Below are 18,894 nucleotides of genomic sequence, written 5' to 3'. Positions count from 1 at the left end.
TGGTGTTCTAGTCGACGCACGAGCAATGGACACAGTATCTCCGAGGTAGCGATGAAATGGCCATTTTCCCGTACGACCATTTCACGAGTGTACTGTGAACATCGGGAATCCAGTAAAACATCAAATCTTCGACATCGCTGCGGCCGGAAAAAATATTCTGCAAGAACGGGACCAACGATGACTGGAGAGATGGAGAGAATCGTTCAGCGTGACTGAAGTGCAACCTTTCCGTAAATTTTTGCGGATCAGTGCTGGTCCATCAACAAGTGTCAGCGGGCGAACCATTCAACGGAACATCATCGATATGGACTTTCGAAGCCGAAGGCCCAGTCGTGTACCCTTGATGACTGCACAAAACAAAGCTTTACGCCTCGCCTGGGCCCGTCAACACCGACATTGGACTGTTGACTGGAAACATGTTGCCTGGTCGGACGAGCCTTGTTTCAAATTATATCGAGCGGGTGGACGTGTACGGGTGTGGAGACAACCTCGAAATCAATGAGCCCTGCGTGCCAGTACGAGACTGTTCAAGCTGGTGGAGTCTTGTAATGGTGTGGGGCGTGTGCAGTTGAAGTGATATGGGGCCCCTGATACTGCTCCTGAAACATCGTGGATAGGTCCCACATAGCAACTTGCAATAATCCCCGCCCATACTTAAGAGTCAACCGGATCCGACATTTCGTAACCGGCGTGACACGCTGGTTCTCTGTAGAACACAGGAGAGTTCTGTGTAAGTGAAGTTGACGTCGATCACTGCCATACAAAGTCGACTGTATCACAAAAGCGTGTGATTTCGGACATATCTTCATCATCTTCTAAGCTATATTCTCGCAATTTGTTCCGATTCTTGAAAAACAGACTGTGTATTCAGATACATGGCACTGCTTCCTTCGGTTCGGAAAAATGGTTCCATTTTGTTAACCTTTATGGAGATAAATCATCAAAATTGACTATAAATACTTTACATTTCGTACACATGCTGCTACGCCGCTTTAAATATTTAATGAACATCATATCATTCTGATGGATATCAAGGGGTTTTTTTTTAGTATGTGACGTCCTGCGCGTAATGAATTACATCCTAAAGTCGCAACGGCAAATTAGAGTAAATATAAAACTGGCGGCCATTTTCTGCCTAAAAGGGTTATCAGAGTACGCCGACGACTGCGGCGCCCTGCATGAGAAACTGTTCAGCATGCACGTAGTTGTTTACATCAACTACTCCATCTTCCAAGACAAGTGCAATGATAGTATCTATAAATACGTCGATATAATTGCCATAGCTCGAATTCATGGGATCGTGTTATTATCATTTACTGTTGATCTCTTGGTTAGGCGCAAAGCGAACTCATCAGAAACTGACATAAAGGCTGAAACAAATAATTCCAAATCATCTTTGGAATACTTTGCCCATAATTTACATACGATCTCCGATACTCTACACGATTGTCATTCCGCTTCGCTTTTCCCCCGTCGCACTATCTCCTGTCAGAGATTATTGAAAAAAGACCTTGTAACCGAGGCTGCTGCGTTGGCGCTGGAGTTGAAGGTAAGCCGGTTCGAATCATGGTGGTAGATGAAATTTTCAGTGCCAGTATTTGTCTGGGGAGAAGAGGTGGTGGCGTAGAATTCCTGTTCACCCGACTTCGTGCTAACGTCCAGGACTGCATTCCAAACCTCTCCGCAGTGTCGCTCCGTGAGCGCTCATGACACTGCTGATGGTGATCCGTCCGTCTGATAGGGACTTTTAAGCTCGGCGGCTCCGTTGGTGCTGTTCTCGAGGAGTTATATGCCAGCACACTCTCCTTTTCCTTGTCACCACCATACTAATACGAAACAATATACTACATACGTATCTGGCACACTCTCCTACACTCTACAGATACACATATGACATAGCTGTCACCTATCAGCAAGGAGAGGAGCCAATGTGAGCGCAGGAAGAACACTCTTTCCGACAGCCTGTTGAACCTATCCAGTGGGACATCCTAGCCGCTGTTGTCACGCCATATTTACATTACATTTCTGTAGGTGTTTTTTCATAATTAATGTGGAATTATATTTATCTTGGGGTTTCATTTCGTCTCATATACCTGAACGAAATAGATATTAAATTCTAGTACCTTATTACTCTAATTTGATGGTGATTGTATGGGTCATTTATCTGTTCTGTAGTACAAGTAACCTACCAGGCAACTATAATGAAGTAACTAGGAAGTAGCATAATAACATAAAGTGCATTCTAGGCTACTGTAGTTAGTATTTACTTTAGGACGGATTAAAGTTTTCTAATGCGAAATAAAGTTGTCTTTAGCACTATGAGTAGTGATACCAAGGGAAGGAGCTTCAAGAAATATGTTTTACACAAAACTGTGCCATAGCCTCTGCTACTGGCAGAGTATGCATTTCACCAGTATACGATTAACCGTGCACACTTGACTTGTCAAGTGTGAAACTGGTGTTACCCCACCGTATCACGAAACGCCCAAAGCACTAAGTGGAAGGACTGGACCTTGAGGCAGGGAAGCATTCACCTTATATTGTTCACAATATTTATTTAAGTCAATGAACACAAATAATAATTTCATAAACTTCAAGTGAGAATATATGTACAGTTGGCTTTCAGTACGCAAGCAAATACAACAACTCTTCAAATGAGAAAGGCAATACATTAAAAAAGGGTAACTTTACACATGAACTGTAAATGATTGTATTCAGTATTAACAAATAGTGAAGAAATACATTTATAATAATAAACTCCCAGTCAGAGAACACACGTCTACATAAAGCCCATCAGTTTGCTTTAGTTACTAACAAATGTGTAACAACTTTTCAAATGTGACAGGTAACACCTTTTTATAGAAAACAGAAAACACTGCACGCCCAAAGGGCTACAGTAAGGTCATTTACAGTTTTAAAAACTTGTCCAAATATATTCATTTCAAAGAAAGAGTAACCTTACATACGGATTCCCAACTACCCAGGCAATGATCTACATCAGACACTTCTCTTACAAATAGTTCCCAGCTCACGGCATCTGCCAAGTGCGGACATGAACTTCCTACGCAGCGGCCCATGCGGACCGCACATGGTTCTGCCTTTCGGACCCGATTTATCTGCCCGACCGAGGGCGTGGAGTACAGCAGGTGCGTCCGACTTCCCTCCCCGGGTGCTCTTCCCCCTCAGAGAGCTGTTATTGGGTGCACCTAGGACCCGAAGGTGTAGCCCAGACCCACCACGATAATCGACCCCTTGGTGTCTAAAACATTATACACAATAAGCCCCTCGGCTGGGATGGTAATGCAGAATGCCGAAGCTACTAGACACCAAGCAACAAGAGTTCCATCAAAATGGTGCAACAAATTGTCTACGGTTCGAGCACACATGGATTACTAACAGATTTTCATAACTCAGAACTCGCTAAATGGTTCAAATGGCTCTAACCAGTATGGGACTTAACATCTGAGGTCATCAGTCCCATAGACTTATAGTTAATTAAACATAACCAACATAAGGACATCACACACATCCATGCCCAAGGCAGGTTTCGAACCTGCGACCGTAGCAACTGTGCGGTTACAGACTGAAGCGCCTAGAACGCTCGGCCACAGAGGCCGGCAGAACTCGCTAGTAGTTTGTCTCAAATGGCTCTGAGCACAATGGGACTTAACTTCTAAGGTCATCAGTCCCCTAGAACTTAAAACTACTTAAACCTAACTAACCTGAGGACATCACACACATCGATGCCCGAGGCAGGATTCGAACCTGCGACCATAGCGGTCACGCGATTCCAGACTGTAGCTCCTGGAATCGCACGGCCACCCCGGCCAGCAGTTTGTCTCAGGTGAGGTACACTTGCAATACGGGAGGCAGAAGGTGCATGGCCAGTGAAAAACATGGATGAAATGATGTCGCCTTATCAGTCCAGCGACATAATCGTCCAACAGCATCAGAGAAGCAGGTCGCCACTACAATTTGCTAATAAAATGTCATCGCTTAACGGCCACCGACTGCTTGGCTGCGCAGACCATCTCAAGACACAGCCGTTACAATTGTAGTCTGTACAATGCCTTTTCAAAACACATTTTCACCGACACGGTTACCTCCCCTCCTTGGGCAATTACACCGTCTTCTCTCCACCTCCCAGCTAAAACTCACTCGCGCTCACCCGTCGATCAGCTCACCGCCGCCTCACCTGACGACCGACTCACCAGCGCCGAAAGGCTAGCATCTCTGAACAAATACGATAGCCGCAAAGCCGGCATGGCTCAATGTGGTCCCACGTATTTCTTGTTATGTCGCACGTCACAAACAGGGAAGGAGTGAAGTTGCCGTTGGCAGAAAGTCAAAATCAACTGTACAATTAAACTTTCTTAATAATACGTCACGTTCTTTCTAAATATAAAATAAATAAAATTTCTTTTTAAGAAGTGGATTCCTGTTCTTCTGGTGCCTCCTGCATGCAATGTCGTTTACTCTCCATTACTGCTCGCAACTGGCCGAAGTGAAGTTGGTATCTTCGTCCTCAGCGCCGCCCCCGGATCCGACAGTGGAGACGTCCCATTTCGATTGCGAACGAAAGGTTCACTTCAAAATCTTACACCACTTGATAAAGCGCTGGGGCAGTCTAAGTAACGTCTTCCTATTACTCGGTACTGATGCTCTCGCAGTCTGCGACCGAACTGTGGCGACCAGTGATGGGCGGCTGGTTAAATCAGCTTTGACAGGGGGCACTGAACTGCGTCTTTCTGGATGTGCGGCACTGCCATTGCCTTCTTGATGCCGTTTCTTAATAGTGTGCCGGTCTGTGGCCAGTCGACGCATTAGATCTGCTCATTTCTGACAAGTACCAGCTCTTGGGATCGCTCAGACATCTGTGACGTTTAAGTGCAAACGTTTAGAAATCAGTCGAGATGCCCCAGTTCATTATCAAGTGGTGTAATAATTTGAAGTGAACCTTTCGTTCGCAATCGACATGGGACGTCTCCATTGTCGTATCTGACTGCCATTAAGAGCCATATGAAATTTACGTGTCGTCCGAACAAAACACAGCCAAGACAAAAACACCACAGGCGCTAAAATGCGAGCTGATGCCAGTGCCATAGAGACTCGACACTTGCTCGAGTTCCACCAGCGCCACGGGCGGCGCTGAAGATGAAGATACGGACTACACCTCGGTCACTTTCCCGCCGAGTACAAGCCGCAATTGATCGGACGACAACGGACAAGAGCCTATTCGGAAGACAGAAGAGCAGCTCTCGCCCACTTGGTTATAGATGATCGTCCAGGGCTGACTTAGACAGGGAACGTGGTTTAGTGAAATCTTAGGAGTGAACAGACAGTTGTTGTAAATTCCATTTGCTATGTACTGTGAAGTTTACCTACGATTCTTTGCTTTTAGTCATTGTGGGCCCTTTTCTTTGTTGTATTGCAAGCAGTGTTGCAGACTTCATATTTCAAGAACCTTCTTTCTCCTATCCTGTTTCCTGACCGTGGGATATAGCTGTGTAATAGTGGCAGAAGCCGTTTCATGAACTCAAAAACTTGACCTACCGTGACAAAAGTGGCAACGGTGCCTCCTTAGGAGCAATGACGAGCCCTTTACAAATTGGCGACCACGGTTTACAAAACTGGCGACGAGGGTTTACAAAGTTTGGTGCCAATAAACACTGCACACTCGAAGGATTCACGTTTCACAACATAATTGGTTAATCGATTGTTTCATGGGATTCTGGAGAATAAAGATAACAGATAATAAGAAATTACGATGCGCACAGCATATAGAAAAGTCAAAACAACATTCGGTGAAATTAACAGCGTGCGTGGTAACACTAAGAGTGCAACGGGAATTCCAGTGCTCAATACAGAGGAGAAAACTGATACGTGAAAAGAATACATAGAAAGGCCTCTATGAGAGGGACGGCTTGTCTGATGACGTGACAGAAGAAGAAACAGGAGTCGGTAGGGAAGAGATAGGGGATCCAGTATCAGCGTCAGAATTTAAAACAGCTTTGGAGGACAACGATCATATTATGCAGTTGTTGTTGTTGTGGTCTTCAGTCCAGAGACTGGTTTCATGCAGCTCTCCATGCTACTATGTCCTGTGCAAGCTTCTTCATCTCCCACTACCTACCGCAAGCCACATCCTTCTGAATCTTTTTAGTGTATTCCTCTCTTGGTCTTTCTCAACGATTTTTACCCTCCACGCCGCCCTCCAATACTAAATTGGTGATCCCTTGATGCCTCAGAATATGCTCTACCAACCAATCCCTTCTTCTAGTCAAGTTGTGCCACAAACTCCTCTTCTCCCCAATTCTATTCAATACCTCCTCATTAGTTATGTGATGTACCCATCTAATCTTCAGCATTCCTCTGAAGCACCACATTTCGAAAGCTTCTATTTTCTTCTTGTCTAAACTATTTATCGTCCATGGTTCACTTCCACACATGGCTACACTCCATACAAATACTTTCAGAAAAGACTTCCTGACACTAAAATCTATACTCGATGTTAACAAATTTCTCTTCTTCAGAAACGCTTTCCTTGCCATTGCCAGTCTACATTTTATATCCTCTCTACTTCGACCATCATTAGTTATTTTGCTCCCCAAATAGCAAAACTCATTTACTACTTTAAGTGTCTCATTTACTAATCTAATTCCCTCAGCATCAGCCGACTTAATTAGACTACATTCCATTATCCTCGTTTTGCTTTTCTTAATGTTCATCTTATATCCTCCTTTCAAGACACGGTCCATTCCGTTCAACTGCTCTTCCAGGTCCTTTGTTGTCACTGACAGAATTACAACGTCATCGGCGAACCTCAAAGTTATTATTTCTTCTCCATGAAATTTAATTCCAACTCCGAATTTTTCTTTTGTTTCCTTTACTGCTTGCTCAATATACAGATTGAATAACATCGGGGAGAGGCTACAACCCTGTCTCACTCCCTTCCCTACCACTGTTTCCCTTTCATGCCCATCGACTCTTATAACTATAACTACCCTCTGGTTTCTGTACAAATTGTAAATAACCTTTCGCTCCCTGTATTTTACCCATGCCTTCTTCAGAATTTGAAAGAGGATATTCCAGTCAACATTGTCAATAGCTTTCTCTAAGTTTACAAATGCTAGAAACGTAGATTTGCCTTTCCTTAATCTATTTTCTAATATAAGTCGTAAGGTCAGTGTTGCCTCACGTTTTCCAACATTTCTATGGAATCCAAACTGATCTTCCCCGAGGTAGGCTTCTACCAGTTTTTCCATTCGTCTGTAAAGAATTCGTGTTAGTATTTTGCAGCCATTGCTTATTAAACTGATAGTTCGGTAATTCTCACATCTGTCAACACCTGCTTTATTGGGATTTGGAATTATTATATTCTTCTTGAAGTCTGAGGGTATTTCGCCTGTCTCATACATCTTGCTCACTAGATGGTAGAGTTTTGTTAGGCCTGGCTCTCCCAAGGCTGTCAGTAGTTCTAATGGAATGTTGTCTACTCCTGGGGCCATGTTTCGACTTAGTCTTTCAGTGCTCAGTCAAACTCTTCACGCAGTATCATATCTCCTATTTAATCTTCATCTACATTCTCTTCCATTTCTATAATATTGTCCTCAAGAACATCACCCTTGTATAGACCCTCTATATACTCCTTGCACCTTTCTGATTTCCCTTCTTCCCTTAGAACTGGGTTTCCATCTGAGCTCTTGATATTCATACAAGTGGTTCTCTTTCCTCCAAAGGTCTCTTTAATTTTCCTGTAGGCAGTATCTACCTTACCCCAAGTCATATGTGCCTCTAAATCCTTACATTTGTCCTCTAGCCATCCCTCCTTAGACATTTTGCACTTCCTGTCGATCTCATTTTTGAGACGTTTGTATTCCTTATTGCCTGCTTCATTTACTGTATTTTTATATTTTCTCCGTTCTTCAATTAAATTCAATATCTCTTCTGTTACCCAAGGATTTCTATTAGCCCTCATCATTTTACCTACTTGATCCTCTGCTACCTTCACTATTTCGTCTCTCAAAGCTACCCATTCTCTCTACAACCTCGGGTTCTTTCAGTTTATCCAGGTCCCATCTCCTCAAATTCCCACCTTTCTGCAGTTTCTTCAGTTTTAATCTACAGTTCATAAACAATAGAATGTGGTCAGAGTCCACATCCGCCCCTGTAAATGTCTTACAATTTAAAACCTGGTACCTGAATCTCTGCCTTACCATTATATAATCTATCTGATATCTTCTAGTATCTCCAGGGTTCTTCCATGTATACAACGTTAGCTATGATTAAGTTATGCTCTGTGCAAAACTCTACCAGGCGGCTTCCTCTTTCATTTCTTCCACCCAATCCATATTCACCTACTACGTTTCCTTCTCTCCCGTTTCCTACTATCGAATTTCAGTCACCCATGACTATTAAATTTTCGCCTTCTTTCACTATCTGAATAATTTCTTTTATGTCATCATACATTTCATCAATATCTTCGTCATCTGCGGAGCTAGTTGGCATATAAACTTGTACTACTGTGGTAGGCGTGGGCTTCGTATCTATCTTGGCCACAATAATGCGTTCACTATGCTGTTTGTAGTAGCTTATCCGCATTCCTATTTTCCTATTCATTATTAGACAGAAGTGATAGATAACATTCCATTAGAACTTCAAAAATCTTTATGGGGGGGGGGAGGGGGGGCGGGGGAGTGGTGGCAACAAAATCAATATTCACGTTAGTGTGTAGAAATTATAAGACTGACGATATACGATAAAACTTCGAAAAAAAATCGACCACACAATTCACAAGATTACAAGAGCAGAAAGTGCGGTAACTATCGCACAATCAGCTTAACAGCTCAAGCATCCAAGTTCCTGACAAGAATAACATACAGAAGAATGGAAAAGAAAATTGAGGATCTGTTAGATGACGATCAGTTCTGCTTTGGAAAAGGTGAAGGTGCCAAGAAGCAGTTCTGACGTTGCGGTTGATAATGGAAGCAAGACTTAATAAAATCAAGACAAGTTCGTAGAATTTGTCGACCTGGAGAAAGCATCCGAAATTCTAACCATAATAGGGATAAGCTGTAGTGAAACATGGACAGTGGGAAAATCGAAAATCAAAGCATTTGAGATGTTGTGCTACAGAAGAATGTTGAAAATTAGGTGGACTGATAAGGTAACGAATAAGGAGGTTCTCCGGAGAATCGGCGAGGAAAGGAATATATGGAAAACTCTGACAAGAACAGGCTGGTAGGATATCTGTTAAGACATCACGAAATAACTTCCATAGTACTAGAGGGAGCTGTAGAGGGTAAAAACTGTAGAGGAACACAGAGATTGGAATAGATCGAGCAAATAAATTAGGATGCAGGTTGCAAGTGCTTCTCTGAGATGAAGAGGTTAGCACAGGAGAGGAATTTGTGGCGGGCCGCAACAAACCAGTCAGAAGACTGATGTCTAAAAAATAAAATGTCAAAATAACCTTAGTTTCTTTCTACACAGACTCGCTTACCTATGAGACGACATGGTTCTGCATAGTGGACAGGAAGAGCTGGAGTCTGTGTGCTGTTTGTTTCACAATTCTAGGGATTGCAGAGGGGACTTTGTAGATAAAGTTTTGGTGAGGATTCCATGTCCGGCAATGTACCACTTAGATGAAAAATTTGAAGAATGGAGCAGTTTCAAGTATCCCGCTTCACGCTACGTGCGCAGGCTTTGGAGACCTTTGAGACCTACGCTAGCTGCTCCAAGTGGCGATCCTGATGATTGTTGCATAAGGTACATCTGCGACGCATGCTTTCGTACACACGGTCCAAACACTCTGGTGCACCACAGTCAACTCTCCCAGCTGCTAACGTTCAGGTTTGTCGCAGCCATTGCTGTAGAAGGGCGAAAATCGTTTGTGATGAACTGAGGCGGCCCGGAAGACGTTCTCGACACACGCGTTGTACAGCTGTACCTTTACGTATCATACTGTGAAACGAGAGATGTGAAATTAGTCCGATCTTCAGAATTCTTTGTTATTTCCGAACATTGATTCCTGACCATAAATTTATCGAAGTACCTTCTACAAACCCTAGAAGAGTGTAAAAGGAGCTGTGAAACACCTTCTATATGTGTTGAATAACGACATGATTATTCCGTCTTATATGTTCCGTAAAATTACGCATACCCTAATTATTCCCAAAGGAGTTTTGTAGGGATTGCTCGTGATACAAATGATATTTTAGTAAGTGACTGACTTAATTTTGCTATTTTGCTGCTAATGTTTGATGCTATTATTAAGGTATGTATCTCTTGTTGTAAATGAGTTTATATTACAATCGTCACTTAAACCTGCTGCTTTGTCGTTCCGAAATATCGGATACTCCAAAGATATTTCATTTTCACTGACATCTGTAAACTCTACGCGTTACCTGGTGGCATTTGTCTGCCGTGAGAGAAAAGAAGCCTCAGTTTTCAAATCACATTGTAGTAATATTTGTATTACCTACGCCTAAAATTTATTTGCATGACCATGTCTAATTCTCGAAGCTTAAGTCTGGAATATTATAATAAAACGAAAAGAACATAAATGTGAGATCTAAACTATGTATAATGAACGCCAGTAGGTACAGAATGTCTGAGTGATGTAATGTTTCTTGGTGATTGATGTAAATGTCGATCTAACACAGTCAACCGTGGACATGGAAATCGTTTTGACATCCTTCCAATTTCAACGTCATCAGGACCACTCACGCTAACATGGGGATGTAAATTACCAGAAAAGATGTGCACTTGATTTAGGACTCTTGCTGTCAGTTCCTAATTCATAGGATGATTGAACGAGCAGTAAAAGTTCTAGTGGGAAATCGTGCTTGTAACACGATTCGCTTGCTATTATTATGTCACAGTCACGTATAACACATATATTGCGTCTTTGCTGCTAAAGGATGAGAGAGCTAGCGTTTATTGAGATATAAATGGCGTAAAAGCTGAGGGCTGGGGGACTGCAAAAAGGCTTCGCTGTAAAACGTTATTACGAGGCCACCGCTATATTAAGTACCACGAAGCTTCGTAACAGAAAAATATAGATCCTGTTAAATCCTTCATAAAACGTTAACCATACCGTTATTATTATTATTATTATTATTAGTTGTAGTAGGAGTAGTAGTAGTAGTAGTTATATAGTAGCATCGTCAGCATCAGCCATTTCTCATTTCCTCCTTGAAAAGTGTTTCAGATATGTTTCATTAACGGGGTGGCCCTCCTTGAACGCGCGAAAAAAGGTGACTTTCATGATTTTTTCTCGTAAAAGAAAAACTAATGCCATATCTGACGACGTATTTTTATTCTTCGCACTTTTGTCTTCAATAAATCATTTTGTGTCGATATCGGACGCTTCCTGTAACCGAGGCACCAGGAGGAATGACCCACTGCTGTCAGAGCATCGGTCATTTATGGGAATTCTGAAGCCCTCCTATTGGACCTGTAATACCGGGTGATCAAAAAGTATAGACTTGAAAACTGAATAAATCACGGAATAATGTAGATAGAGAGGTAAAAATTGACACACATGCTTGGAATGACAGGGGGTTTTATTAGAACAAAAAAAAAATACAAAGTTCAAAAAATGTCCGACAGATGGTGCTTCATCTGATCAGAATAGCAACAATTAGCATAACAAAGTAAGACAAAGCAAAGATGATGTTCTTTACAGGAAATGCTGAATATGTCCACCATCATTCCTCAACAATAGCTGTAGTCGAGGAATAATGTTCTGAAGAGCACTGTAAAGCGTATCCGGAGTTATGGTGAGGCATTGGCGTCGGATGTTGTCTTTCAGCATCCCTAGAGATGTCGGTCGATCACGATACACTTGCGACTTCAGTTAACCCCAAAGCCAATAATCGCACGGACTGAGGTCTGGGGGCCTGAGAGGCGGCTGAGCACACGATCATCACCAAACGACGCGCGCAAGAGATCTTTCACGAGTCTAGCAATACTTTGTTTTCTTTTTTTTTTTTTTTTGTTTCTAATAAAACTCCATGTCATTTCAAGCATGTGTGTCAATTTTTACCTCTCTATCCACATTATTCCGTGGTTTATTAAGTTTTCAAATGTATACTGACCTTTTGATCACCCGGTAAAATAATTCTGTATTACTCATTTTCAATATATTTACTGTCAGCGTACATAGGGTTATTGAAAAAAAAATATTAAGTTCTAACAAAAAGGGGACATGTTGGAACAAATTTCATTTTCTTCTCCCACAAAATAGAGACAAAACCGTGCACAGAAAATAGATTTTTTGAAGATATCGCGAAACGGTTACGTGAGATGACAGAGAGTTCAATTTAGAATATCGGCATCAAATTCCTATCGTTAGTACCGTTCTGAAGTTGTGCTTCTCGCCAATACGAAAAATATGATCTCGAGAAAAACACATTTAAAATTTTGAGTTGCATACCTTGTGTTAAAAACACCTCTATTCAGCGATCCCTGGAACATACAGCAATCTTTCCAGATCCAAAAGGAGGTGCGTCACCATCTTCTTCGTGGCTATAGTTGTCCTGTCATGCGCCGCTCTGTTCGCTCGATACGCTTTTCGTCCGCTGTTATGCAGAAGTTGTACCAATCTGGTGGGATCTCAAGTTCGAGCACGTTCGTAATTTCCGTAATGCTTGTTGGGCTTTCGATGAAATTACATATCGACTATTTGTTCCCTCTGTGAATAGTTTCCAGAGATACTTTTTTCACAAATCACCTTGTAACTCGATAACGGAGTTTCTGGCGAACTTAAAAGGAACACTACAATAGACGCCTCAGAGAACATTTTAAGAAAAAAAATCGATTTTTTTTAATTTTCAAAGAGGACTATCCGCTTTATAAATGTTCCTTATTCGTTTTTGCACGTCAAGGATCCGCAAAATTCTTCTAGATCTGCAGAGAATAGTTTTGGTGATGCTGAATTCTCTCATTAGTCTCTGAAAGAAGTAGTTTTCGCTACCCTCATGAATAATAGAACTTGAAGTATTGACGAATTTATTGTTAGTATACTATCATAGGTTCATTGCCCTTTTTCTCAAGGACTTTCGGTACAGGCTTTGTTGCCCCTGAATCAGAATCTTTCTCAAAACCTATTAATGTCTAAAAAGCCTTAATTTATACTCATTCTTCGTTTTGTTCAACTGCAAAAGATCACTTGTGCTATATTCACGGGATATATTCGTAATTTTACTGAAGGTCTTGTACATTACGAACAGAATGCAGATAGACCATAAATCTTTTATTCCTCGATCTTGTGATGTGGTAATGACGAAAATAATTTAGCAAATCCATTATGGATTTGTATGTCTTACCTGGTATTACTTCCAAAATGTCATTGTTTTTTGTTATTAAGTAGACACGTTTCCAATTCATTTCTTTTACTGTACAACTATTTAAACTGTTGTGCATGTCAGTTACAATGCCATCTGCCATCTTACGTTTCTCTTTTGTTGTGTTTGTACTCTTATTGTCTTCAATAGTTCATATTAGAAGATTTTTGTAGTATCTTGTCACATCTTCTCAAAAACATTTCTGAGTCATTACATTGTCAACTGCCTAATAATCTCGTCTCCTTTTCATCTGCTGCCTTGATCGCTTATTTGTTTTCTTTTCGTTTTCTTCCATTAGTGCTTGTAAGGCCCCGTATAACTTTGATTAATATAATCTATACGGTTATAAATTATCATAAGTAGTAACTGCAGTGTGCCATGCAGAGCCCTTCTAACTACGTTAACACATCCATACTTCCTTCAGTGCGACTGCATCTCATGCTGTTAGTTCGCATTTCGTCCACCGGGGTGATTTATCTGCTAGACGAGTTACACCGGAGGTCGAGCATACCGTCAGTAGTCTCAGGGGTTTGAACAGAGTCGTGGTCTAGTTTGTCAACAGCGGGACGCTCATCTCGTCGTATTGTGTTGATTCATACCGGATGGTGCAGCCACTTCAGTATCACTGTGTTTGCAAGACTGATACACGGTCGCAGTACATCACGATGAGCACATACGTCCGCAGATTCTCTCCCATCTCATCCCCCTTTACCGACATAAAACGTGACAATTCACTGTGTTCGTCAACATAATGTGGCGCACTGTTTCATGGAGAACTATCGCCATTCCAACTTATAAACAAGTAAAAGGACAAGGCAAGAGAAATAAATGACATCTTATACATTGTAGGCAAAAGAAAATTATCCAGTAAAATATAGGGCTAACATGGAAATGACGCCAGTTAATGAACAGGAGGATTACCCATCACAGAAAATGCTGGAAACATTGCTTTCGCTGCACCACCCGGTTACTGTCTCATGTCTGCGCATTTGCATCCGGCAAGGTGTATCCCTAGTATTTTCTTGTGTCATTACGTCTGAGTGACTGAGAGTAACAGAAGTGTTTAGTGACCTGCTGAATGCAACACAAAACAGTATTGACGATGATACAACATGTGTTGCGAGCAGTACAATTTGTGGGAAACGTGTGCGAAACTCTTAGCGAAAATGTTTAAGACTGGGAGTATTTTGGCAAAACCTCCAGCAAAGTCTGCAATGCCAAACGTAGTGGCAGAGTGGCGCAGACAGGATCTTTAGCGAATAAAAAGTGTAACTATCAGAAAAGATTTCGCATACTAGAAAACTTTGCGTGTGTATTATTGTAAATATCTTACTGGTTAGTTTTATTTTGACCGCGCTATACAACTAGCATTCTTGCTTGAGAAATAGCGGCTCCGGTCTCGTAAACTGACATACGGCCGGGAGAGTAGTGTCCTGACCACATCCGCTCCATATCCGCATCCAGTGACGCCTGTGGGCTGAGGATGACATGGCGGCCGGTCGGTCGCGTTGGGCGGAGTTTAGTTTAGTTTTATATAAGCAGCATGCCTATGCAGGACAATTTGTAACTACAGGACGATTCCGTGATGATGTTAAAAACATTCAGGGATGTTGGAAAAGAGTAAATGTATCAGTTTGAGTTAATGAATCCTGGTCCGGAAAGGACCGGGTCGACAGTTAAGACTAATCGCTGACAGTGGACCTTTGTTAGTGCAAGGTCTTTGCTTTCCATATTTGGGGAGGAGGTACTAGGAACCTAATCAACAAAATATTGTCTAATGAACACGGGCTCTAAAGTGCACAACCTAAGAGCTCCCAGCAACTGGTCAGTAGAAGACCTGTGTTTCGCGGTAGCAAAAATGAACAAGTGCTCATAGCTCTTAAAGTATGTACTTGGGAACCCAAGTTTACTGGACTTCTGTTCTTGATTAGGTCCGTACCACCCCCTCTCAAAAAATGGACAGCAAAGGGCTTCCAGTAGAAGAGGTCCACTGTCAACGGTATCATAACGGTTTTCGCTTATAACTTTCGAGTCTCGATCAGTTCGCATACTTGAAATTAATATATTTACCCCTCCCCATCACCACGGAATTATTCTTTACATACGTACTCCAAGCCACAGAACAGACGAAGGCGCAGGGCACTTCGTACCAATATCGGAAATCGTCTGTCCTTTTCCATTTGCGTAATGAGCGAGGGAAAAAAATTACTGCCAGTATGCCTCGGTACTCACCCTAATCTCGCTTATGTTATTCGTGACCCATACGCGAGATGCACGGTAGTGTCACAGCTGAATGGTATCACGGGCTTCCTCGAATACTGTGCCTCTCAAAAACTGCGTCACATTTTCCGTATGTGTCATACCGTCCTGAATCCGTTCAAAATCTTTTGCAATGCTTCTTTGATAAGACGTTCAGGTACTGGAACAATACTTAGGGTTGGCTAGACTAGCGTCTTGAATGCAGTTTTTTCTACAGACCTACTCCACTTTCATAGAACCTTCCCAACAGATCTGTCTTCCGTTCGTTTTCCCTGATACCGGTTTCGTGTGATAGCCCCGTTTCACGTCGCATCGTGGCATTACCCCTAATTACTTAAACTACACTCCTGGAAATGGAAAAAAGAACACATTGCCACCGGTGTGTTAGACCCACCATACTTGCTCCGGACACTGCGAGAGGGCTGTACAAGCAATGATCACACGCACGGCACAGCGGACACACCAGGACCCGCGGTGTTGGCCGTCGAATGGCGCTAGCTGCGCAGCATTTGTGCACCGCCGCCGTCAGTGTCAGCCAGTTTGCCGTGGCATACGGAGCTCCATCGCAGTCTTTAACACTGGTAGCATGCCGCGACAGCGTGGACGTGAACCGTATGTGCAGTTGACGGACTTGGAGCGAGGGCGTATAGTGGGCATGCGGGAGGCCGGGTGGACGTACCGCCGAATTGCTCAACACGTGGGGCGTGAGGTCTCCACAGTACATCGATGTTGTCGCCAGTGGTCGGCGGAAGGTGCACGTGCCCGTCGACCTGGGACCGGACCGCAGCGACGCACGGATGCACGCCAAGACCGTAGGATCCTACGCAGTGCCGTAGGGGACCGCACCGCCACTTCCCAGCAAATTAGGGACACTGTTGCTCCTGGGGTATCGGCGAGGACCATTCGCAACCGTCTCCATGAAGCTGGGCTACGGTCCCGCACACCGTTAGGCCGTCTTCCGCTCACGCCCCAACATCGTGCAGCCCGCCTCCAGTGGTGTCGCGACAGGCGTGAATGGAGGGACGAATGGAGACGTGTCGTCTTCAGCGATGAGAGTCGCTTCTGCCTTGGTGCCAATGATGGTCGTATGCGTGTTTGGCGCCGTGCACGTGAGCGCCACAATCAGGACTGCATACGACCGAGGCACACAGGGCCAACACCCGGCATCATGGTGTGGGGAGCGATCCCCTACACTGGCCGTACACCACTGGTGATCGTCGAGGGGACACTGAATAGTGCACGGTACATCCAAACCGTCATCGAACCCATCGTTCTACCATTCCTAGACCGGCAAGGGAACTTGCTGTTCCAACAGGACAATGCACGTCCGCATGTATCCCGTGCCACCCAACGTGCTCTAGAAGGTGTAAGTCAACTACCCTGGCCAGCAAGATCTCCGGATCTGTCCCCCATTGAGCATGTTTGGGACTGGATGAAGCGTCGTCTCACGCGGTCTGCACGTCCAGCACGAACGCTGGTCCAACTGAGGCGCCAGGTGGAAATGGCATGGCAAGCCGTTCCACAGGACTACATCCAGCATCTCTACGATCGTCTCCATGGGAGAATAGCAGCCTGCATTGCTGCGAAAGGTGGATATACACTGTACTAGTGCCGACATTGTGCATGCTCTGTTGCCTGTGTCTATGTGCCTGTGGTTCTGTCAGTGTGATCATGTGATGTATCTGACCCCAGGAATGTGTCAATAAAGTTTCCCCTTCCTGGGACTATGAATTCACGGTGTTCTTATTTCAATTTCCAGGATTGTATGTGACGTGCTCAAGATGTTCACCATTAACGTAGTAAATATCGGGTTATTTTTCTTACTTTACCCACGTATACACAGACCTACCATTCATTACACCAAGTGAAAATGTTTTCAGTGAGTTCATACGTTTGCTTACGATCGTCCAACGACAGTACACTCAGCGAAAACTCCCACAATGCTACTGATCCTTTCTGATATGGTGATACTCCCTTCCATCAGGATTCTCTCTCTCCTTGCAAATCTCATTACCCTTAATGGCACTGAAAAAGCCAAGGGAGATGAATACCGTAACACGCTTTCCTATCTTCTGCATATATCTATCATACTGCTTAATAACGTCAGAAGAATACATCTTCCTAGGAGCTAGTTCATATTCTGATCTTGGGAGTGTAGTGTACCTGACGCGCGTGACAAAAGAGTTAGCAGTTTTACTGTACTGAAGCGTTCGCCCATGGTGTGTGTGTGCAGCGGCGCGCAGGGTGCCCAGAGGCAGCTGCAGCTGGCAGACAACTTCACTCAGCGTGACGTCAACGAGAGCCGCATCTGGTACGAGAACACGCACAAGTTCTTCGGGCTCTCCACCAACGACTCGTTCACTGTCGACATACGCGCCGACTTTGCCGAGTCAATCTTGGGCCATGTAAGTATCTACTTCTAAACTTCAGGATCTCGTATTTGTACAACTATATTTTGCCTGTGAAATCGTCAGTGGTTTTAAGTAACTCTGTACTATTCTGAGTTCTTAGGAAAGCGTACTGGAGAGTAACTTAGCACGAACCAAATTCCTGCAACGAGACCGAAACGTTCGTGTGCCAGTGTTCACCTGTTGTTCCATATCACAGTCTAAGCAGCAATAAATTTAAATTCGAGAGTGATCGAAATTGTCAATTTAATTTCTGTGTTTATCTCAATAATTGATGATCGGAAATTGTCTCTCTAATCTCGTTCCTGTGCAGATATGACTCCTAAAACATTACAAAGAGGTAATATGTATATGAAGTGTATGAAATGTAGAGCTGTCTTCCATCTTAATTCTGTTTAATAAATAATGTCAAATTTAATTGTTCTGAGATGTTTGCCAAAACAATTTTCTTGTTTAAGAATTTTTTTTCTCTGTCATTACTTGGAAAAGTAGATGAGTCTTTTAATCCGCACCTACATTGTGCATACGTATGCCGGTAAACTATAAGGGAGATGAAAAAGTTTCCGTTTGAGGGTATTTCTGTAGCCTACGATGGTGAGTCAAATGAGAACCTTAAATATTTTTTGAATATTATTTATTGTGCAAAAGTGGCACAAAGATGTATCACTTTTCAACCTAATCTCCCCCACACTCAATCCAAGTCCTCCTAGCACTTACAAAGTGCATAAATCCCTTTACAAAAAAATTCTTTTGGTAGTCCGCGCAACCTTTCATGCACAGAGTGGCGTACCTCTTCATCAGAACGGAACTTCTTTCCTCCCATTGCGTCTTTGAGTGGTCCAAACATATGGAAATCACTTGGGGCAAGGTCTGGTGAG

General features: G+C 43.1%; 1 protein-coding gene across 1 annotated transcript in view; it reads left to right on the top strand.

Moving 5' to 3' along the window:
- LOC126260360 (chondroitin sulfate proteoglycan 4) overlaps positions 1–18,894 on the top strand; it is a 577,728-nt gene that overhangs the window by 529,773 nt on the left and 29,061 nt on the right. Inside the window, exon 20 of the mRNA XM_049957687.1 lies at positions 17,842–18,013. Coding sequence (XP_049813644.1) covers positions 17,842–18,013 — 172 coding nt within the window. The remainder of the gene's footprint in view (positions 1–17,841; positions 18,014–18,894) is intronic.

This window comes from Schistocerca nitens, chromosome 5 (assembly GCF_023898315.1).
Source record: "Schistocerca nitens isolate TAMUIC-IGC-003100 chromosome 5, iqSchNite1.1, whole genome shotgun sequence".
NCBI classification, from domain to species: domain Eukaryota; kingdom Metazoa; phylum Arthropoda; class Insecta; order Orthoptera; family Acrididae; genus Schistocerca; species Schistocerca nitens.
This window is presented reverse-complemented; position numbering and strand designations above follow the sequence as displayed.